The sequence below is a fragment of the Sceloporus undulatus genome, chromosome 2 (assembly GCF_019175285.1).
Source record: "Sceloporus undulatus isolate JIND9_A2432 ecotype Alabama chromosome 2, SceUnd_v1.1, whole genome shotgun sequence".
NCBI classification, from domain to species: domain Eukaryota; kingdom Metazoa; phylum Chordata; class Lepidosauria; order Squamata; family Phrynosomatidae; genus Sceloporus; species Sceloporus undulatus.
In genome coordinates, this window is record NC_056523.1 from 322,648,064 (window position 1) to 322,670,275 (window position 22,212).

Consider the following 22,212-nt stretch of genomic DNA (forward strand, 5'->3'; position numbering starts at 1 on the left):
GGGGATCAGTGCTTCCAGCAGATTATATGTTGTCCTGCACCAGGGGATGGGTCCTTTTTTGATGTTTCAGAAACATCTGTGGCTGGCATCTTCAGAGAATGCATTCTCTGAAGATGCCAGCCACAGGTGCTGGCGAAACATCAGGAATAAACTCTTCTTGAACATGGCCACATAGCCCAAAACCCCCACAAAAAACTATCAATACTTAGTAAATAAATTTATTAACTTAAAATTATAGCATTTTTTAAAAGGCCATTCCACGCAGACCATGCAGACCATGGATCACATCAGAGATTAAGGCACAGGATAGGAGTCCCTGTCCAGGAAGGAAAGTCCACCTTTACTGTTTCCTGATCTCCAAAAACCACATCAAGGCACTTCCTTGTACTTTCCACTTGTATAACAATGGTTGCTCAGCCCCTCCCTGAGACCAAGGAAGGCAGTTCTGGCCGATTCAGTCCAGCTGACAGTAAAACATCACCAAACTGGCACTGTGGGAAACTCCCACACTCAAGTGCCCAGAAGTTGCTTAGAAAACTGGCATCTTTCCAAGGCTGTGAATTTCCAACAACCCATGAACTGCACCTTGTCGATAATAACTATGCTTCCTTGAAACCCACGGATTTGCGGAGACACTGCACCCAGTCATCTCAGACACTGAATGGCAAAGGCTACTAATGTTGCCCTGTCCCTCTTTTTTAGCTGGGGGTGAATCACATATTCCTACCATCAACCCCCCCCCCATACATGACAGCCAACCCTTATCAAAGTTGGTACACACATTTATCTTGCTCCACATTTTCAGGCCAAAGACAGAGCTTGGAAAAGTTACATTTTGGGTTATAGCTTCCACAGCCTCATTGCCTACAGTTTGGTGAGTTCTTGGAGTTGTATTCTAAATAAGTGACTTTCTGAAACTGGCAGAAAGCCAGGATCAAGATCTCTTACAAGAGGGTTGAGCAATTTCTCACTGGCTGCATAGCACTGAATCTTAACATATCAGAGAATGCACAGCTATCCCTGAGGTTCCTACATTACCACAGATCTCTATTTTACGCAGAGCAAAGGTCAGAGTGTCATCCTGTAGTATACCATAGAGCCCTGCAGTCTGGTGGAGCAGAATGTCTCCTTCCCTTCCCAAAGCAATGAGAAGGCTGAAAAGAGGTGCTTCTTCCTCACCACAATTGTGGTTGAATTTCACCAGTGTGATTCTGGTGGCAGCAGCATTGCTCTCCATTTTCCCAAGTCTTTCCAGATGGGCAAATAATTCCAGCAAATACTGGGCTATTCTTCTTCAGGATTTCATACCTTGTGATTCCCTCTCCCACATCCAGACCCTGTCTGCACAGACCAGGTTACTCTGGGAGTTGCCTTAACCTCAACCTGGCCCTCCATTTCTATGCAGGGATGGCTGCATGGGCATCCCACTCAGCATGGGTTGTAGCTTTTGAGGTCAGAATAAGGTGCCTAGCAATGATCACCTGATTGGGCGCCTTGTTCTACCTCAGAGCAGGCATCTGGCAAGAGTGACGGATGACATGGGTAGCTCTGGAGGACACCTGTGCAGACAGGCACCTGATGCAGAAACAGACCATTCTGGATCTTCAGAGTAAAAGCAGTTGGGGTTTTTTGTTTTTAAAATGTTTTAAGGCTGTTATCCCCTGATGTCATAACCACAAAGGAGGACAAGGCACCTCAGAATTAGGACATTCAAGAAAACATAACTTTTGCAGATGTAATTATTTGCTGTTTTGATAAAGATGTTCTCTGTAGGCATCTCTAGGTCCTCCAGCGCAATTCTGCCAGAAATTGACAATGGAGTTGTGCTGGAGAACCTAGAATTTCCCAGAGAAAACACTTCTCTAGTCCAGCGGTGTCCCTAAGGTTGGTGTCACCTGGTGTAGTCACTTATGGGAACTTCCGGGCAGTGGAACTTCTAGTGGCGGGACTTCCAGTGGACTTGCGGGGCATACGGGAGCGCCTGTGTGTGGCTGGACATGCCACCGCACAGGGCATGCCCACGCACAACTCTAAAGGCAGGAGAAAAGTGTTCTCTCAGAGAAAAAGAATGGTGAGGTTTTTTTGATTGTGGATTTTCCTCATTCACAGGGGTTCTCCTTCACTCCTAACCCCAGTGAATGTGGAGAGACCACCGCGTAATAGTTGGTTTAATACTGGAATTTGTTAAGTGTAAATGCATCTTTTGTTAATACGTATTGTATGTGACATATATTACTGGATTTTATTTATTAATAAAAATGAAAGTTTTTTCTTTAAAAAGAAAAAGTTCCAGCTGGACAGAGGAGGAGGAGGAGGAGAAAAAGTGGGGCCTAAAAGCGCTTTGTGAAAAGGAATTTGTTTTTCAGAGGTTTTGTTAACAGAGGTCTGCTTGTACATAAGGACAACATGGAACACTCAACTGGCTTCCTCTTTCACACACTTCCTTCCTGTTTTGGAACAGAGAGATGAATGGGGAGAAGGGACTTCTCCAGCTACTCTCTTGGGAGACCAGTTCCAAAGGGCTTGAGCCTGTCACTTTCAAAAATGCTCATTTCAAAAACAATCATGCAACTTGAAATATTTAAGTCTGAGTTTTCCAGTTTTCCTCTTCCCATTTTCCTTTTATGTTGTTCCTCGACATTAAAACCCTGGGGGAAAGATAGTTATTTGTTTCTATTGATGGTAAATATGCCATCCTTGCAACCTATTCGATATAAAATGGCTATAAATCATGGATGGCCAAAATGTGATCATCCATCTGTTCTTGGCTTGCAACTCCCAGCATTTCTCACGACTGACTAAACTGGCTATGGCTGATGGGCATTGTAGTCCAACATAATCCAAAAGATGCACTTTGCCCACGTTCACTTTAAATCAGCTAATAAGGTGGAGTCCCAATTTTGGGGGAAAGCAGGGTACAAATAATAATAATAATAATAATAATAATAATATTTTTAAAATCAGTGTTACATTGATAGGATAGTTTATTTAATGGCTTTTAAAAGCTGCAACACTATAATTGGTTTTTAGCTTTATTTTGTTCCTCTCTCTCTCTCTCTCTATATATATATATATTTAGTTTTTGGGATGAAGGGGAAATTTTAAGCACATATAATGCTTGAATACCCTAAAGGCAAGAGATCCCATCTCGTCTTGGAAACTAAACAGGGTCAGTCCTGGTTAGTACTTGAATGGGAGACTGGCATCATCATCATCATCAACAACAACAACCTCATTGGGTGACTTTGGTCAGGTCACACTCTCTCAGCCTCAGGGGAAGGCCATACCAAACCTCCTCTGAACAAACCTTGCCAAGAAAACTTCTAGAGAGTTTTTCTCATGGCCACTCATGGTCAACCTCCTTGGAACAAAAAACCCTATGCTAGGTTGGCTTCAGAAGAGTGGCCACAGATCCCAGACTGGAAGGCAGCCAACCAAGAAAACCCTAGTAAGTTCATGAATGCACCTAGACACTTGGGCCTGGTGCATTCATGAACCTCCTAGATACACTTTATCTCCAAGAAACCAAGCAGTTGCAAGGCATGCCCTCCCTTGCCCTTTGCAAAGATACAGATTGGAAATTAAAATGACATTTCCATTGGAAGTGTGCATGGCTCTTCCTGAGCCCAGATGGGTTTTAGGACCCAGAGGAAGGCAGCAGCAGCAGCAGCAGCAGAAGAAGAAGAACTAAAGAATTGAGGAACTTGGAGGACTGTGGAACACTCTTGATCCCGTTCCTGGCGCGCTCTGTCTGCACTGTCACATCTGGAGGGGATCTAAACCGCTCTAACCCACCATGCGGGAGACCCTGTTCAAAGACAACTTCTGGGTGAGAAAGGAAAAAGAGGAAAGGGAAGGGTGGGGGGAGGAGTGGGGAGGCACTCCACACACAGCAGAAATAATCCCACTTCAACTGCTATGGAATTCTGGGAACTGCAGTTTATTTATTTATTTGTTTATTTAGCTCCTCCATCTGCTGCCTTTCCAAATTTTTTCAACCGTTGTGTATTTTTTTTAAATGTGATTTTTATATTATCTGTAGTTGTTTTTAATTGTTTGGAATCTTATGGAGATTTGAAATGGAAATTTAAATTTTATTCCATTTCAAAATCTCCATAAAATTCCAAACAATATTGTGCGTAGCTGTTTTTAATTGTTTGGAATTTTATGGAGATGTGAAATGGAAGTTTCAATTTTAAATTTAAATTTCCATTTTAAAAATCTCCATAAAATTCCAAACAATTAAAAACATCTGCACACAATATAAAACCACATTAAAAAATACATAAAAGATTTTTAAAAAAGTTTGTTGTGGCCCCAGAACTTTGGGGTGCGTTTGGGGTTGTATCTACACTGGAGATATAATGCGCTTTGGCATCACCTGGCACTGCCATGGCCAGAATCCTGGGATGTGTAGTGTCAGGAATCAGGATCCTTTGGGAAAGAGAGGCTAATGACCTTGTAAAACTACAGATTCCAGGGTCCCATCGGATAGAGCTGCGGCACTTAAAAGGGTGGGTGCCAAGTTGCATTATTGCTACAGTGTCGAAGCGCAAGCGCCTCAAGTATTACTCAAACACTTAGAGCTCTCAAGCTTTGTGGAGTCAACACCTTGGTTTCCTCATTTATTTCTGGGCCTTGAGTGCATCAGACAGTCAGAGCTGTTTATTATTAATATTATTAAGCTTTATTTATAAAGCTCTGTAAACTTAGACGGCGTTGTTGTTGTTGGTGGTTGCCCTTGAGTTGGTTCCGACTCATGGTGACCCTGTGGATGAGACATCTCCAAGAATCCCTCTCCTTCACTGCCCTGCCCTGATCCTGCAAGCCCTTGCCCATAGCCCCCCTGACTGAGTCTATCCATCTGGTTTGTGGTCTTCCTCTCTTTCTTTTACTCTCTACCTTTCCTAGCATTCTTGTTTCTTCTAGTGATCCATGCCTTCCCATTATGTGGCCAAAGTACAATAGTCTCAACTTGATCTTCTTAGCTTCCAAGGAGAGCCCTGGTCTGATTTGTTCAAAGACCCATTTGTTTGTCTTCTTGGCCTTCCAAGGTATCCTAAGTACTCTTCTCCAACACCACATTTCAAATGAGTTGATTTTCTTTCTGTCCGCTTCCTTCACTGTCCAGCTCTCACATCCATACATTGTAATTGGGAATGCAATGGCCTGAATGATTTTGACTTTAATGCTCAGTTGTATGTCTTTTCTCTTTAGTAGCTTTTCCGGTTCTTTCATAGCTGCCCTTCCCATTCCTAGTCTTCTTCTTATTGCTTGACTGCAGTCTCCATTCTGGTCAATGTTTGATCCTAAATATGGGCGTTCTTTAACTATTTCAGTTTCATTGTTGTCTAGAGATTGAACTCATGTGTTTCTTCCGTAGTTATTATTTTTGTTTTCTTTATGTTCAGCATAACATACCTGCCTTTGCACTTTCATCTTTCACCTTCCTTATTAACTGTTCCAATTCCTGAATGTCTTCTGCTAATATTATGGTGTCATCTGCATATCTTAGGTTGTTAATGTTGCTTCCTTCTATGTTCACTCCTCCTTCTTCTGATTCTAATTCTGCTTTTTTATGATGCTTTCAGGATATAAGTTAAACAATAAAGTGATAGGATGCAGCCTTGCCTGACCCCTTTGCCTATTAGGAACCACCCGAATTCTGTTCTGACAGTGGCCTCCTGTCCTTGGTACAGATTCCTGATCAGGACTATCACATATAGTGGCACCCCTATGTCTTTGAGGGCTTTTCGTGATCTATACAATCAAATGCTTCACTGTAGTCTATAAACATGTGCTGATTCTTTTTTGCATACAATCAATTAAAAACAGATAAAATAAAATAAACCTGCCTGTGGCATCCGTCCTACGAAAAACAATTAAACCTAATACATATTAATACATATTAACATTCAAGAAATAAAATATAGCAAACAACAAATTAAAATAAACATAGGACGACAGTCACGTAATGTCTGGGAATGCTTCCTGAACAATATTGTCTTTAACTCTGTTTTAAAGCTGGTTAAAGAGGTGATTATTATTATTATTATTATTATTATTATTATTATTATTATTATATCTCACTCTTCTTTCAAGATTGGGACTCAGGGCGGCGTACGACATTAAAAACAAACAAACAATACACTTAAAAATGTACAAAAAGGTACATTAAAATAGAATAAAATTTCTACAATAATTAAAACAAATTACATATTAAAATGTCAAGTACAGTACTTTAAAAAGATAAAAATGTTTAAAATACATTAAATATATTAAAATAATATACTACTATGTGAATTCGTCGTTGCTCCATACTGCCGAATCCTGGGATCTATAGTTTGGCATGGGACTGAGCACTCTGCTATAGTTCATAGGGTTGCCAGATGGAAAACTGGAGAGGGCATCTGACTACCATTATCATTATTATAGAGCTGTAAATTTACAGTGCACTGTACATAATGCATATACAAAATACAAATAAAAACAAATAAAAAACATGCCAGCAGCATACAATCTCAGAGTAAACAGGAGTCATAAAGTTAACATGTATCTTAAAATAATTTTACAATGAACAAAAATGTAGATACATTAAATAGCCATCAGACCTTTAAGGGTTATGCCTGTTTCCTGGCAATGAAGTCCTGTGAGAATAGATTTGTTGCCTGTCTCTCAGTTCCTGTGTAAATATATTCAAGATTTTCTTGTTTATGGCAATTTTGTCCCCTTCACCTTTTGTAAGGACTCTGAATTATAGTCCTTGCTTTATCCATATCTCCTGCATCATTGAAATACATTCGTCCCTCCACATTTGCGGCTTTGACTTTGGTGGATTTGATTATTCACCGATTTTATTAATATGTTCTCTATAGAAATATCTAGGTGCTCCAGCGCAACTCTATGGTCAATTTTAACTAAAGGTTACACTGAAGGACCTAGAAATTCCTAGAGAGAACACTCCACTAGGCATTTGCAGCTCCTCCAGTGCAATTCTGTGGTCAGTGTCTGGCAGATGTTGACCACAGAGTTGCACTGCAGGACCTAGAGATTCCTAGAGAGGTGTTCTCCCAAATAAAAAGCAGTGTCTTTGTTATTTGAAGTTTTTCCAGCGAATGTGGAGGGATGAGTGTAAAATGAATACCACTTTGTGGCTTTGACTTTTGCGGGTTTGATTATTCATGGATTTGATTTATATGTCCTCTCTAGGAATTTCTAGGTCCTCCAGTGCAATTCTGCTGGAAATTGATCACAGAGTTGCTCTGGAGGATCACATGCTTGTAATTTATGCTTAGATACATCATGGTTATTTTCAGAAATTCATCATGACTTTTTAATTTGCGTATTTTAAAGCATGCATTTATAAGAGTGTATTTTAATGGTTTTTGTAGTACTGTATTTTAAGTGTTGGTTTTGTATGTTTTTATTTGTATTTTTTATTTTAACATGCTGCCTGGAGCCTTGAGGAGAGGCAGGAAACAAATAACTATTATTATTATTATTATTATTATTATTATTATTATTATTATTATTTAGTCCAGCATGATGCTTTAATATAGTTTAAATTAAGTTTCCCCTAGTTTCACTGTATCCATCACAGTTTCAACAGAGGTTCATTTCTGAAGGAAATGTGACAAAGGGATGCCATATAGTTTCAAAATTGCCCTCTCTAATCTCTCCTCTTGCCTTAGGAATTTAGAAAGTCACTTTTTCCATCAGGGCCAGCGTCCAAACCCTCTCCAATCATCTGCAAAATGAAAGGCCCTGCAGGAAACAACTCCTAAATTGTAGATCCTTGCAGTGTACAAGGATCTGTCTGTGTTTTGGGGACTTCCTTTAAAGGTTTTCTGTAGCAGAGCTTGGAAATGTTAACTGTTTTGGATGGCAGCTTCCAGAATTTTATATCCTCCAACATTTCACAGAAGAAAATCAGGGCACATCAGGCCAAGCAAATCAGAGTGTGGTTAAATGGCAAAAGTTATTAATGGAAAAGAATACCCAAACTAGGAGAGGCTGCAGCAGTTTGCTTTTGCCTGTGCCTATTGGGAATGACAAGATTTTGCTCCTCTCCTCTCCCCTCCCGCTGAGGAGTCCTTTGAGTGCAAAACAACGCTTGGCCTCCACAAGTCCCAGCAATCTTTGGGAGGCAGAAGTGCCTCCTGATTGGGCGGCGTCATCCCTTGGCGCTGCCCAGAATTGGTGGGGAGGCCGGGAGGCGGGTCCTCCGCCCCATCCCAGCCTCCCATTGGCTAACAGGCCTATTTAAGGCCATGTGGTGTGACGGTCAGCATCATTTGCAGCTCGGCTCACCAAGGAGCAAGGTATCTGAGCAAAGTTGCGGCAGCGGAGCCAGGGAGGTAGGAGGAATACACGTGGCAGTGGTGCGGCAGCATTATCATGGCCCACAGCAGCGCAGCCTGGTATACAGCACCCCCCCCCCCCCCAGCTATTTCCAAGCTCCAGGAAAAGAGATTTCACCTCAACATTAGGAGGAACTTCCTGACAGTAAGGGCTGTTCGCCAGTGGAACAAACTCCCCCAGAGTGTAGTGGAGTCTCCTTCCTTGGAGGTCTTTAAACGGAGGCTGGATCATCTGTTGGGGATGCTTTGATTGAGATTTCCTGCATGGCAGAATGGGGTTGGACTGGATGGACCTTGTGGTCTCTTCAATTCTATGATTCTATATTAGCGGTGGAGGCCCACCGCTTTCTCTTTGCTCCCCCCCCCCCCCCCCCAGCGCCACCCTCTGTGCCATCATGGTACCCCCTCCTCCCAGGTGACCTTACCAGCTGCGAGGCCCTCCACAACCAGGCTCCCAACCTTGGAAAAGAAGAGGTCCTGGGGGCCATCTCAAACCCAACCACAGACAACTTTAGCTATGCCACCAAAAAATAAAAAGGGCCAGGACAAACCACCCCCCCCCTCAACACAAGGGGTCATGCTGGCCAGCCCAGAAAGTCCTGGGCAGCACTGGGCCCATGCCAAAAGAGACAGAGGCCTGTGGAGTCCCTGGCTCCAAAGACCTCCAGGCCCAGGAAGAGGCATTCACAGACTTCATCAAAGGACACCAGCACACCAGTCAGGGATGAAGCACTTGTAGACATCAGGCAATCCATAGCTCAGCTGATCAAGGAAGTTTGAGAGAACAGAGGGCGAAGTCACACCAAAAAGAAACTGAGGGGCATGTAACAAAGGCTGTAAAGGATGGAGCAAGGAAAACAATGCCAAAGAATTTACAAGATTGCAGCAGGAGTAACTGTTTGTGCTCACATTAAAGCCTGAATAGATGAGAGAGTACAGGAGGGTCAGAGCTTCCAGGACAGATATCACTCTTGCTTTTCACCAGGGGATAATTCATTTTTAAATAAGAGTTAAAGTACAGTATTTACATTGACCCGTGGATAAGTCGACTCAGGTTATTTGGATCAATTTTTTACTAAAATTTCTAGACTTATACATGAGTACTGTATATACAGCAATTAATTAATTAATTATAATGAAAGTCCAAAACAATTTGCAGAAATAATTTGGTCTGAGACCGCTTTAACTGCCCCGAGTCAATGCTAGGGAATTCTGGGAGCTGTAGATCTGTGAGACATTTTGCTTTTTCTGTCTGGTGTCACAACAAACTACAGTTCCCAAGAGTCCCTAGCACTGAGCCAGGGCAGTTAAAGCAGTCTCAATTGGGACTGAGAGTGGCAAGGTTTGAATGTGCTTCGAATCATTTATTTTTACAAAAGAAAAATCAAATCTAGTGCTGACCCAGTGCTTTTTGTTGCTGTATGAAGAAATAAATGCATAGGTAGTTTTATGTCCCAGACAACCAGCATGGCCACATGGGGAATCTGGGAGGTGTAGTACAACCCTCTAGCAGTCAGTATTTATAGTAGGTCCAACTACAATTCCATCATAGTGTGCAAGCTTTTGGGTTATCCAGAATCCTTCATCAGACTAGGCTGTTAAAAAGAAAGAGTGCTGTGAAGAAGAATCATGGGTCCCAAGCTTTGTTATTGGATGCTAGATGTTTTAGCTATAGGGTCTTCTGTTAAAGAGAGAGGAACTAACTGGTTAAAACTAATTAAACTGTCAGTGAAACTGGAAATTTTCTAACCAGTTAAAACTCAACAAGTTGTCTGTTCATTTGGAAATATTCTACCAAAAGGGACAGCTTGATTCATTTTTAAAAAACCTTCAGAGATTGATTCAAGCTAGAATTTCAGCACTGACTTAATTTTATAATTAAGTTATTAATTTATTACATGAGATACAATGTTAAATAACCAACAGATTTTACTATACAGTACTGTAGTTCAATTCATTCCAAGGTGAAAAGGTTTTAAACCAATAAATATAAAAGGCAGCTTGGAAAGGGGGTGGTCTTCCTAAGTAGTTTGCCTGAAACCATATAGAGGTTCATCACTGTATTCTGCTTTGGTCATGCCACACCTGGAATACTGTGTCCAGTTCTGGGCACCACAATTTAAAAAGGACATTGAGAAACTGGAGTGTGTCCAAAGGAGGGTGACTAAAATGGTGAAGAGCCTGGAAACCATGTCCTATGAGAAACGACTTAGGGAGCTGGGGATGCTTAGCCTGAAGAAGAGAAGGTTAAGAGGTGATATGATAGCCCTGTTTAAGTATTTGAAGGGATGTCATGTTGAAGAGGGAGCGAGCTTGTTTTCAGCTGCTCCAGAGACTAGAACGCGGAACAGTGGATGCAAGCTGCAGGAAAAGAGATTCCACCTCTACATTAGGAGGAACTTCCTGACAGTAAGGGCTGTCCGACAGTGGAACAAACTCCCTCGGAGTGCAGTGGAATCTCCCTCCTTGGAGGTCTTTAAGCAGAGGCTGGATGGCCATCTGTCGGGGATGCTTTGATTGGATTTCCTGCATGGCAGAATGGGGTTGAACTGGATGGCCCTTGTGGTCTCTTGCAACTCTATGATTTAGCTCAGAAAACGGACTTTTGGAGCTTATAATCCTCGAACTTTTGTTGGGATACACACAGGAATCTAATAAAGTGATAAGTCAATACTAATAATGGCTAGCATTTTTCAGCTTCATTCTGGTCAAGCTTTTAGGGCTGGCACCAATCTTAAATTTTAATGCCAGTTGTCATGTATTTATCAGTTAATTTCCCTCTTCTGAATGTGGAAGCCTATCTGGGGTGGGAACCAGTGTGGTGGAGTGGTTTGAGTGTTGGACTTTGACTCTGGAGATTTGAATCTCCAGTCAGCCATGGAAACATTGAATGAGTCACACTCTCTCATCTTCAGAGGAAGGCAAAGTTTTCTCTGAATAAATCTTGTTGCGTAAACCTTATGAGAGGTTTGCCATTGGGTTGCCATAAGTCAGAAAGAACATGAACAACACACACACACACACACACACACACACACACACACACACACACACACACAGAGTCAGCTCTCTGTTTTTGTGGGCGATCCATTTCACCACCACCCCATGAAAATGGAGGATCCCATTGGCTTGAATGGGGTGCGTGCCCATGAGCGTGTGCAGGGCGTGCACCACAGGGGCACGCTGAATAATTGAGGTCACCCCTCTGAATATTCAAGAGCGCGTATCTCAAGTTCGTGAGAAAGGAGGGGCAACTGTAAATATGTGTGTGTGTGTATAAAAAATTAAAACCTAGGTTTTATAATAAGTGCGCGCTTGCACGCACACACACACACACATATATGCTTATTAACAGCTAATGGCATGCACCAACCCTTTTCTACCAACTTTCTTGTTTCTGCAATTAAAGTATGGCCCAAGATAGACAATCCAGGTATCCAGGTGTGATGGGTTCCTGGTAGGTGCGCAGGTATCAATATTACACCTGGAATAAGGAGAAAGTGCTGGATCTCCATATCTGAAAATTCAAGATTGCTTACACCTCTGCCTCTTATGTAAGTTTAAGTAAGATTTGCCTCTTACGTATGTTTTCCAAGCTCCCCTCCCATTCTCTGTGTGCATTTTGCTGCTGTGGCACCAAGGACTTATCCGCTTGGGGTTTGTCATCTTGAATTTGCCTGTCTATATTTTCCATAGATACTCCTGCAAAGAGCTCTTCCTTTCTGGGAATATATTTCCATTTATAATTGTGACACAGATGATGACCTGGATAACATCCTGAGCTGACATGTTTATACTGGCCATTTGTGCCCTCCAGGGCTGCTGAGGATTTCCAAAAGATTCTGGCAGGATAACATGCGTTGTGACACTTGAATTGGTGCAACAAGGGATGCAGCCAAGGTGTAACTCACTTGCCTGTCCAAGAGCATTAAGATCAGGCAAGGGAGGAAGCAAAGATGGGGCTTTTGATGCTGTTTCTTCTTGCTTCTTCCCTGCTCCTCGCTTCAAGCAGTGGAATTGGGGCTTTTTAAAAACAGAATGGTAAAGCTGGCTTTTCTGCTTGCTCCTTTTCTGTCTGTTTTGCTGTTCACAAATGCTTCATAAGGGATTCTCAAGGCAGCTGCTGTTTATCTGGCTTTTTGCAGGCAGGCAACCACATCTACAGTAGACTCGATTAGAGTTGAATCTTATTATTTGAAAACAGGGATTGGGCTGGGCATCAAAACTCTCTGAGAAAAGGAGCTTCACTTTCAGAGGCTTTGTTCTTCTTCTCGTCTTCTAAGCTCCATAGCTCCCTCCCTTCTGCCCTAGCTTCTCCATATCTTCAATCTCTTTCTCTATACAGGCTCCTTCCCATCGGACTTCAAACATGCTCTCATTTCCCCAATTCTGAAAAAACCTTCTCTTGACCCCTCCTCTTTGTCTAGCTATCGCCCGATTCCTCTTCTTCCCTTTCTTTCTGAGGTTTTGGAACGGGTTGTTTATTCGTGCTGTCTTGAGTTTCTTGAAGCCAACTCCATCCTTGATCCCTTTCAGTCTGGTTTCCGCCCAAAGCATTCTACAGAGACAGCTCTCACTAAGATCTCGAATGACCTTTTACAGGCCATCCTTCTTGATTTGTCTGCTGCCTTTGACACTGCTGATTACTGTCTTCTAGTTGATATACTTTCTGACCTTGGGTTCTCAGACTCTGTTCTCGACTGGTTTAGATATTATTTGTCTGGCAGATCTTTTGCAGTAGTTGCAGGAGGTCAGACTTCTTCTCCTGTTCCCTTATCTGTTGGAGTGCCCCAGGGCTCTGTTCTGGGTCCCCTTCTGTTTTCTCTCTACACACTGTCCTTAGGAAAACTCATTAGCTCTTTTGGTTTTTCCTACCATCTGTATGCCAATGACACCCAGTTGTATCTTTCCACCCCTGACCTTTCTCCAAGGCTTGAACAGCAAGTTTCATCTTGCCTCACAGCTGTCTCTCAGTGGAGCGCCATCGGTGTTTGAAGCTCAACATGTCCAAGACGGAGCTTCTTGTTTTTCCTCCTAAGTCCACCCTTCAACACTCCTTTTCTGTCTCTGTGGACAACATTTCTATTCAACCAGTCCAGCAAGCCCGCAGTCTTGGTTTTATCTTTGATTCCTCTCTTTCGTGTATCCCTCAAATCCAGACCACAGCCAAGGCTTGTAGATTCTTTTTGTACAATATTGCCAAAATCCGACCTTATCTCTCTGCCTCTACTGCCAAGATCCTGGTCCATGCCCTAGTGATCTCACAACTGGATTACTGTAACGTCCTCCTGGCTGGGCTTCCTCTTTCTCACCTCCGTCCTTTAATCTCTGTCCAGCATTCAGGTGCACGCATTATCACTTCCACCCTCTGCTCTGACCATATCTCTCCTGTGTTGGCATCCCTTCACTGGCTCCCCCTCCCTTTCCGTATTCAGTATAAGCTCCTGCTGTCGACATTTAAAGCCCTCCATGGTCTGGCCCCTCCTTACTTATCAGACCTTCTTTCTCCTCACCTTCCCACCAGGGCCCGCTGTTCTGGTAGTCAAGGTCTGCTGTCTCAGCCCAGGATTTTCTCTGCCCCATCCTGGATTCGCCCCTTTTCACTTGCTGCCCCTCACTCCTGGAACCTTCTTCCCCCGCGAACAAGAGCCATCACTTCTTTAACCAGCTTCACAATGGAGTTGAAAATCATCCTGTTCAGAGAAGCCTTCCCAGGCATTGCATAATTGTCGCTTACTATTTGGTGCCTGTTTATCAAACCATTTCCTGTATTGCTATGTACTGTATATGTATTATCCTACTTGAGAGTATGTATTTTCCCTGGAAGAAGATTAACCATCCATTATGAAGCCAAGCCCTCCCTCCAGTCCACCTGCCTTGGTCCAGGCCTTGGAGGTAGAGAGGAACTGCTGGACCTCATCCCCTTTCCCTCCACCACTCCCTTCTCCTTTTGTGTCATGTCTTTTTAGATTGTAAGCCTGAGGGCAGGGAACCGTCTAATTAAAAAGACTGTATGTACAGCGCTGTGTAAATTTACAGCGCTTCATAAATAAAGGTTAATAATAATAATAATTTGTTAGCTGATGTACTGCCAGGATGTCTTCCATTTAGTTGTGGTCTTTTTCATTTTTGACGTTTGAGTTAACACCAGCATTTGATGGACACATGAATTCAATCAATGACTGCCTCACTATTTCAAAGGAGGGAATCACGTGGCCTTCCAGATATTGTTGGACAACAACTCCTTTGATTTTGCCTTTTTATATAAGGGACACCATTTCACTACGCCACTGTATTTAATGGGACTTGAGCATCCACAGATTTTGGTATCCACGGGGGCCTTGGAACCAAACCCCAGCAGATACCAAGGGCCCACTTTATCTGTCTTGTTCTGCGCAGCAATTTAAATCTGTACTCCAAGAAATAACATTTCCCAATTCTGGCTGTATTGCCAAATTGATATGGTGATGTTTTGTTTTTAAGATCACTTCTAAATAGCCATTTTCACCTGTCTTCCTGCTAACATTGTTGTTTCTGCTTTGGAACAAATGACCTGCCCTTAAAAGACAAACTGAGAATTGTATTAGTCTTTGCATTAGGAACACATCTTAGAAAACAAGTTCCAGTTACTTTGAGTGCTTTTGTATCACTCAAATGTTGAGATATGGCTGGGAAATGAACTCTGGATCTCATACTGGTGTGTGAGGGTTTTCCAAGCTGCAGCAACAGTGTTTGTTAGTGTATCATGGCTAAAGCTGCAACCACTTCCTTGCATAAGCTTTTGAGGAAACTAGGGTATTTTAAAGGAGTTTTTTTAAATGTGAGTGAGCAACTAAGGGCCTGAATAGACAGGCCAAAATAAAGCTCCTTTGGGTCAGATTGGAGGTATGATGTTTAAATGATGCATGCATCTTAAGAGGCCAGAAGCTGCATCAAAGCTGTGCTCCAGTCTTTAGGACTGGAGCATGGCTTTGGCATAGCTTCCAGCTTCTTAGGACGCGTGCATCATTTAAACAGCATACTTCCAAAGTGATCCGAAGCAGCTTCATTTTGCCCTGTCTGTTTGGGCCCTAAATGCATCTGGCTGGGCTGAAAAGATGGAGGGAGAGCTAGTACAAACTGGTATTCTGCAGAAATACCAGGATTTAAAAATGAAGACGTGACACAGCATGAGAATGCTTATTTTTACTCTGTCTGTAATAGGGGCAATGAATTATTTTTCTTCTAAATACATTTTGTCCATTCTTTTCTCAGTCTACAGATTTAATAAGCACAGCGGGATATGACAATATTGTCCAGCACCTGAACGATGGCCGAAAGAACTGCAAGGAATTTGAAGATTTCTTGAAGGAAAGGTATGTACCTTCATCTGGAAACATTGGAAGGGTATGATCCTTGATGGAAGAGAAGCCTCTCAAACAGGGCCGGCTCTAGGTATTTGGCCACCCTGGACGAGAAATATTTTGGCATCCTCTGTCGCCCTTCATAATTATTTTCACTCCTTGATTTCTTCTGTTTCGTTTGTTAAAGCTAAACATGACATAAAACCTAGGTTCCGATCTCTTGTCATAGTATTGAGAATTAGTCAAAAGCCAATTAGGTTTTTACAGGTTAAAGACTTTTTATTGCTGTGACATTAAAGCAATAAATGTTTGATCTTTTTAATTGTAATTTAAGATTGGTTTTATTACTTAAACCTAAAAACAGTACAAATAAAACCCCCCCCACCATTTATAGAATATAAATGTATTTCGCAATTGTGTTTGAAAACTATAAAATCGTTTTTGACGTAAGTTGAAAGTATTTTTTAATTATTATATAGAGGTAAAAAAAGTCCATTTACTAAGTAGGTTAGGTTAGACTAAGTAGGTGAGATGACTAGGTTAGTTACAATTGTGTTTTGTTATTTAACAAACGTTCTTTGTATTTTTTTATTGTATAGGTTGGAGTGAGTCAATATAAGTAGTTTGTCTCCTTTTGTTTAAGTTTTAGCCTTCTGCTTGTATTGTCTCTGTGGCCTAATTTATTGCCTTTTATAGAACAACATTATTTTTCTGATTTCTAATTATGTAATGATAAAAGACATAGGATACAGGGCGACTGCGCAACCCCCTGTAATAATAAATAGAGTACTCACCTAAACAACTAAAACTTTCTCTTTACTTAGTTTAAAACTTTTCATAAAAATAAAACACAGTATTAAACGTACTAGGCAAACATTCAAAATCAAATCAGTTTATTTGTTGTAAAGAGTAAACTCAAAACGACTGGCGACTGGCGTTCCTTGTTGTGGCACCAAGGGTAAGGCGGGTGGGTGCCAAGAGGAGAGGGTGCTGTTGACCTTGAGGTTACACTGAAGGCGCATGCGGAAGGCGGATGATGTACTATGTGATCTTACCATGGACACAGAGGGGCACACATTTATGTTTTGGCCTTTGTACAAAGAAACCATGATACTGCTTTTACGTCGTTTGCTGTAATGAGTTTTCACTTTAATATTGTTTAATTATGCAAAAAAGTATACAAAAAAAGCTGCCAAGCTGCCCCTAAATTTTGCTGTCCTAGGCAGCTGCCTAGTCTGCCTATATGGATGAGCTGGCCCTGCTCTTAAATCCATCAATCCCTTTATTTATTCCCCATCTTTTTCCCAGACTGGGTTTTAAGGTAGCTTATTAAAGGCAGAAAAAAAGCTCACATATAGCTCAAAACATCCAAAACGTGAGATTAAACTAATGGAATAATTGAAACCATTTAAATATAACTCTAAAAAAAAAAAGATCAAAGCAGTGTAGCACCATAAAAAGCCCCTTTTCTTTTAAAAATCAGTACCTAGACAAGGCTTCCTCTCTTTCTACTGCCTTTTACCTTTCCTATCATCATTATCTTTTCTAGTAAGTCATACCTTCTCATGATGTGGCCAAATTATAACAGGCTCAATTTAATCATCTTGGCTTCCAGGGAGAATTCAGGCTTGATCTGTTCAAGAACCCCCTTGTTTGGCTGTCCACGGTATCCCCAGCATTCTTCTCTGCACGACCACATCTCAAAGTGGTGGTGGAGAGTCTTCTTATCTGCTTTTTTCACTGTCCAGCTTTCACATCCCAGACATGGTGATGGGGAATGTAATGTCTTGGGTGATTCTAAATTTAGTGTGCAGTTGTATATCTTTACTCTTTAGGATCTTGTCTACCATGTATACTTGGCTATAAGTTGACCTCATGTTTTAAGTTGAGGGTAGGTTCTGGGGTCAAAATTATGGATTTTGATATCACCCATGGACAAGTCGAGGGTAAAACTTAGGGGCATGTAACAAATGATCTAAAGGATGAAACAAAGAAAACAATGCCAAAGAATTTACAAAATTCCAGCAGGCATAACTGTATCTGCTCACTCTAAAGGCTGGATTGATAAGAGAGTAGAGGAGGGTCAGTGCTTCCAGGACAGAGTACACTCTTGCCTTTCACCAGGGGATGGTTCCTTTTCTAACAGGAGTTAAGATACAGTACTTAACATTGACCCATGGATAAGTCGACTCAGGTTTTTTGGGGGTCAATTTTTTGAGTAAAAATTCTAGACTTATACATGAGTATATACAGTATAGCTGCCCTTCTCATTTCTAGTCTGCCTCTGATTTCTTGACTGCATTCTCTATTGTGATCAATGTTTGATCCTAGCTATGGGAACTCTTTCCTTATTCTCTAGTTTGAATTTATTTAGACCCTCCATGGTCATCATTTTTGTCTTCTTTATGTTCAGCAATAAGCTTGTCTTTGGACTTTCTTCTTTGATTTTAATAATTGTGATGTATTCTGCTAGTAATATGGTGTCATCCACATATCTTAGACTTTTGATGTTCCTTTCTCCTATCTTCACTCCTCCTACTTCTGAATCTACACCTGTTTTTCTTATGATATTTTCAGCATACAAGTTGAATAAACCAGGTGTTAAAATGCACCCTTGCCTGACCCCTTTACCTATTGGAAACCACTCTGTTTTTCCATATCCTGTTCTAACAGTAACCTCTTGTATTAAGTACAGAGTTGTCATCAAGATTGTCAAAAGTAGTGGCACTTCCATGTCTTTATGAGCCAGCTCTAATTTTTGTGGTCTAAGCAGTCAAAATCTTTGCTATAGTCTATGAAGCACTGAATTTTTCTGGAATTCTTTGGTACCCTCCATAAGCCAGAATATGTTTGTGATGTGGTCCCTAGTGCCTCTTCTTTTCCTGAACCTGGGTTGTACCTCCGGATTTCTCTTTCCATGTATGATTGGGTCTATGCTGTTGAATTTTTAGCATAATTTTGCTTGTATAGGAAATTAATGCTATGGTCCTATAGTTGCCGCAGTCTTTTGTGTCTTCTTTTTTGTGGATGAGGATGTATGTTGATTTGGTAGACTGTGTCCATGAGTCCCAAAGATGCTACAACAAGATCCCTATGCAAAACAGTTCTGGAAGTGTTCATTTTCATCAGAAGCAAGTTTTTTTTGTAAACCATATGAATCTCAATTGGTGATTCGGAGCTGTCACCCAAATACTTTGCATGACTACAGGTGTATAGTAACACAGAGAGCTCACAACAATATATTGTTCCTTGGAAATGCCATTCCCACTCTTCCCCTGTGAACTGTACTCCCCTGACACTGTGAATTGAACCTGATTTTGGGAGCTGTGGTTCTTTCCAAACTCCAAGAGTAGAAATGCAGTGAAACTATGGTTCACCTGCATTTCTACCCTTTGAGTTTGGAAAAAAAACGTACTCCCAAAATCAAGGTGACCAGATGTCATCATTGCAAAGGAGGACAAGGCATCGCAAAATGTAGGATGTTACAAATAAAAGCTGAAAACAGTAATATAAATGTAAATTCATGCTTCTCAGTCATGCTCAAAATGGAGGACATTATGAAATCCCTCCTGGACAGAAGGTTGAAATGTAGATGTCCTGGAAAAGTAGGACATCTGGTCACCCTGCCACAAATCACTCAGCCTACTTGGCCATAGACCAAGATCTGGGAACTGTAGTCCAAAAAGGTAATGTTTCTGACAGGTTTTAGGGGTGCATATTTCTTCATTGTTTTTAGTCCAGGCTGGCCCACAATCCCCTCTTTTAATTCTCTTTCTCCCTCCCTCCCTTATGGTCATACTCATTTTCTTTAACTTTCTCTGTTTTTCACATTGCAGGGCTTCTATAGAAGAAAGATATGGGAAGGAACTTCTCAACTTGTCCAGGAAGAAGCCCTGTGGGCAGACAGAGTTAAAGTGTGTCAGCAAGTTTCCTTCTAATTGTATTTTTATTACATTTTTCTTTGGCCCAGTTCTGTTTTCTAGTTAAAAATTCTGATTTGTAGTCTAAATGTGCACCTGCACTGTGGAAATAATGCAGTTTGGCACCAGATTAACCACCATGGCGCCATCTTAAACAACCTGGGGATTTGCAGTTTTGTGAGGCACCAGCACTCTGACATTATTATTTATTATTATTAACCTTTATTTATGAAGCGCTGTAAATTTACACAGCGCTGTACATACAATCTTTTTAGTTAGACGGTTCCCTGCCCTCAGGCTTACAATCTAAAAAGACATGACACAGAAGGAGAAGGGGGTGGTGACGGGAAAGGGTAAGAGGTCCAGCAGTTCCTCTCAACCTCCGAGGCCTGGACCAAGGCAGATGGACTGAAGGGAGGGCTTGGCTTCAAAATGGAAGGTTAATCATTATCCAGGGAAAATACATACTCAGAAGTAGGATAATACATATACAGTACATAGCAATACAGGAAATGGATCAATAAACAGCCAACAACAGAACATCAGATAGTAACCGACAATTATGCGATGCCTGGGAAGGCTTCTCTGAATAGGATGGTTTTCAACTCCGTTTTGAAGCTGGTTAAAGAAGTGATGGCTCTTGCTTGTGGAGGAGAAAGCTAAAGACCTTGTAAAACTACAAATCCCATAGGATGGATCTATAGCACTAAAAGTGGTATCAGACTGCATAATTTCTGCAGTGTATGCACCCCAAAACTGTAGGTTCTCAGCCTTTGGTCCATCAGATGTTTTGGTCTTCAGTTCCCAGAATCCCTAACCAATGGCCATGCTCACTGAAGTTTATTTTGTACAAATTTGCAAGTGGTTGTTTGGTGTACAAATGGCAGTGAGAAGAACATGGTTAAAATGACTTGTTTCTTTTGAGAAGAAAAGTAGTGAAAAATTGCATCTGTAGTCTAAACTGGGGTGGGTGGGTGTTTGTTGGCATTTATAAAGTTCCTAAGAGGTAATGAAAGTGAGAATGAGACAATTTCAGGAAACCCACTTATAGAATAAAAATGGTGCTGGGAAACTCCAGTTTCCTATAAGTATGTTGTTTTGGTGGCAATCAAGCTTCCTTGTCCATAGAAGTATGTTCCTGATTTGGTGGGCATCATGAGCAAAGGCTATGACTTAAAAGGTGGATCCACATTGTAGAAATAATGCAGTTTGACACTACTTTAAGTGCGGCAACTCCATCCTGTGGAATCCTGGGATTTGACCTTCTCTGCCAAAGAGTCCTGGTGTCTCACAAAACTACAAATCCCAGAACTGTGTAGGATAGAGCCATGGTTGTTATAGTGGCATTAAATTGCATTATTTCTACAGTCCAGATGCAGCCAGGGATAGTTTAAACCAGGGGTAGGCAACCTTTTTGAGCCGGGGGCCGGGTTGCTGTCCCTCAGACAACTGGGGGGCCGAAGCCAAAAAATAAATAATTAAACAATTAAAAAAATATTTAAATACATAAATAAACCGGGACAAATGTAGGACAAAATTTTCAAATGGTGGATCCTTTTTTTTAAAAAAGTAGAGGACACGTGAAAAAATTTGCTGATTTTTTAAAAAATGTTAATATAAATGCATGTTTCTGAGGCTTCTATAGACAATTGACCCTGCGCGCGAGAGGCCAAAGGCCCTGGCGGCAATCGGCGGCAGGACCGGGCTGGGGCTGGTCCCAAGGCCTCGCCAGGCCGCATCCGGCCCGTGGGCCGCAGGTTGCCTACCCCTGGTTTAAACCATACACCCATAGTCCTCCAAGTGACAGCAATTGCCATAACTCCACAGCAGTCAGCATATATACAATACGGCAGTGGGTAAAAGGAAGAATCCCACAATACCTCAGTTTTGTGGCAGTTACCAATCACCAAGAGCCCAAATTTAATCTGCTGCTTATCAATAGCGCAGTTGCCCTTCAGAGTTTGAATGTAATATGTGACAAACAGCATACCACCTATAACTAGGGGTTTGTGTATGTCTGTAGGAAAGGCATAAAAAGTGATGCTTTATTTTATTTGAGTTAATTTGTATGTCATGTTTCTCTCAGACCCAAGGCAGCTCACAGATAAAAACATTAAAAAAAACATTACAATAAAATTTAAAACAGTTAAAATGTTTACTAACCCATCAGCCCCAGTGCTCTGATCCTGTGAGCTGTAGTTCAGGTGTGCATTTCAGAGACCATGTAACCCTAGTCCTGCAAAAGTGACACTGGCTTGCAATTTCCTTCCATGCTCAATTTAAGTTGCAGGAGTCTCACCTGTGGAACTCCTTGCCCAAGGAAGCTTGGCTGACCCCATTTCTTTTAAGCTTCCGGCAGGCAGCCAAAACAGTGCTGTTCTGCATGGCAATTAATGTGTGAAATTGCTTTTTAACTCTTTCAAAACTAGATTCTAGGACTGTTTTTAGGAGTTTTTAAAAAGTATTTTAATGAGTTTTTAAAATGTTTTTATCTTTGTATTGTTTAAACTGCCTTTTATTTGTCCATCACCTCAGGAGTCCTTGCAGGCTGGGAGGCAATTCAGAAATACTTTAAGTATATAAAACTTC

The 22,212-nt window shown here is 41.5% G+C and overlaps 1 protein-coding gene across 3 annotated transcripts in view; it reads left to right on the top strand.

The window, feature by feature from the left end:
* The first annotated feature begins 3,616 nt into the window (after positions 1-3,616).
* The window catches only part of PSTPIP2 (proline-serine-threonine phosphatase interacting protein 2), a 53,657-nt gene continuing 35,061 nt past the window's right edge, over positions 3,617-22,212 (top strand). Inside the window, exons 1-3 of one of the 3 annotated variants that reach the window (XM_042454905.1) lie at positions 3,617-3,829; positions 15,615-15,715; positions 19,540-19,617. In XM_042454905.1, the coding sequence (XP_042310839.1) occupies positions 3,797-3,829; positions 15,615-15,715; positions 19,540-19,617 (212 nt within the window). In that variant the 5' untranslated portion in view covers positions 3,617-3,796. The remainder of the gene's footprint in view (positions 3,830-15,614; positions 15,716-19,539; positions 19,618-22,212) is intronic. The other 2 variants (XM_042454904.1, XM_042454906.1) reach the window with 2 other exon arrangements.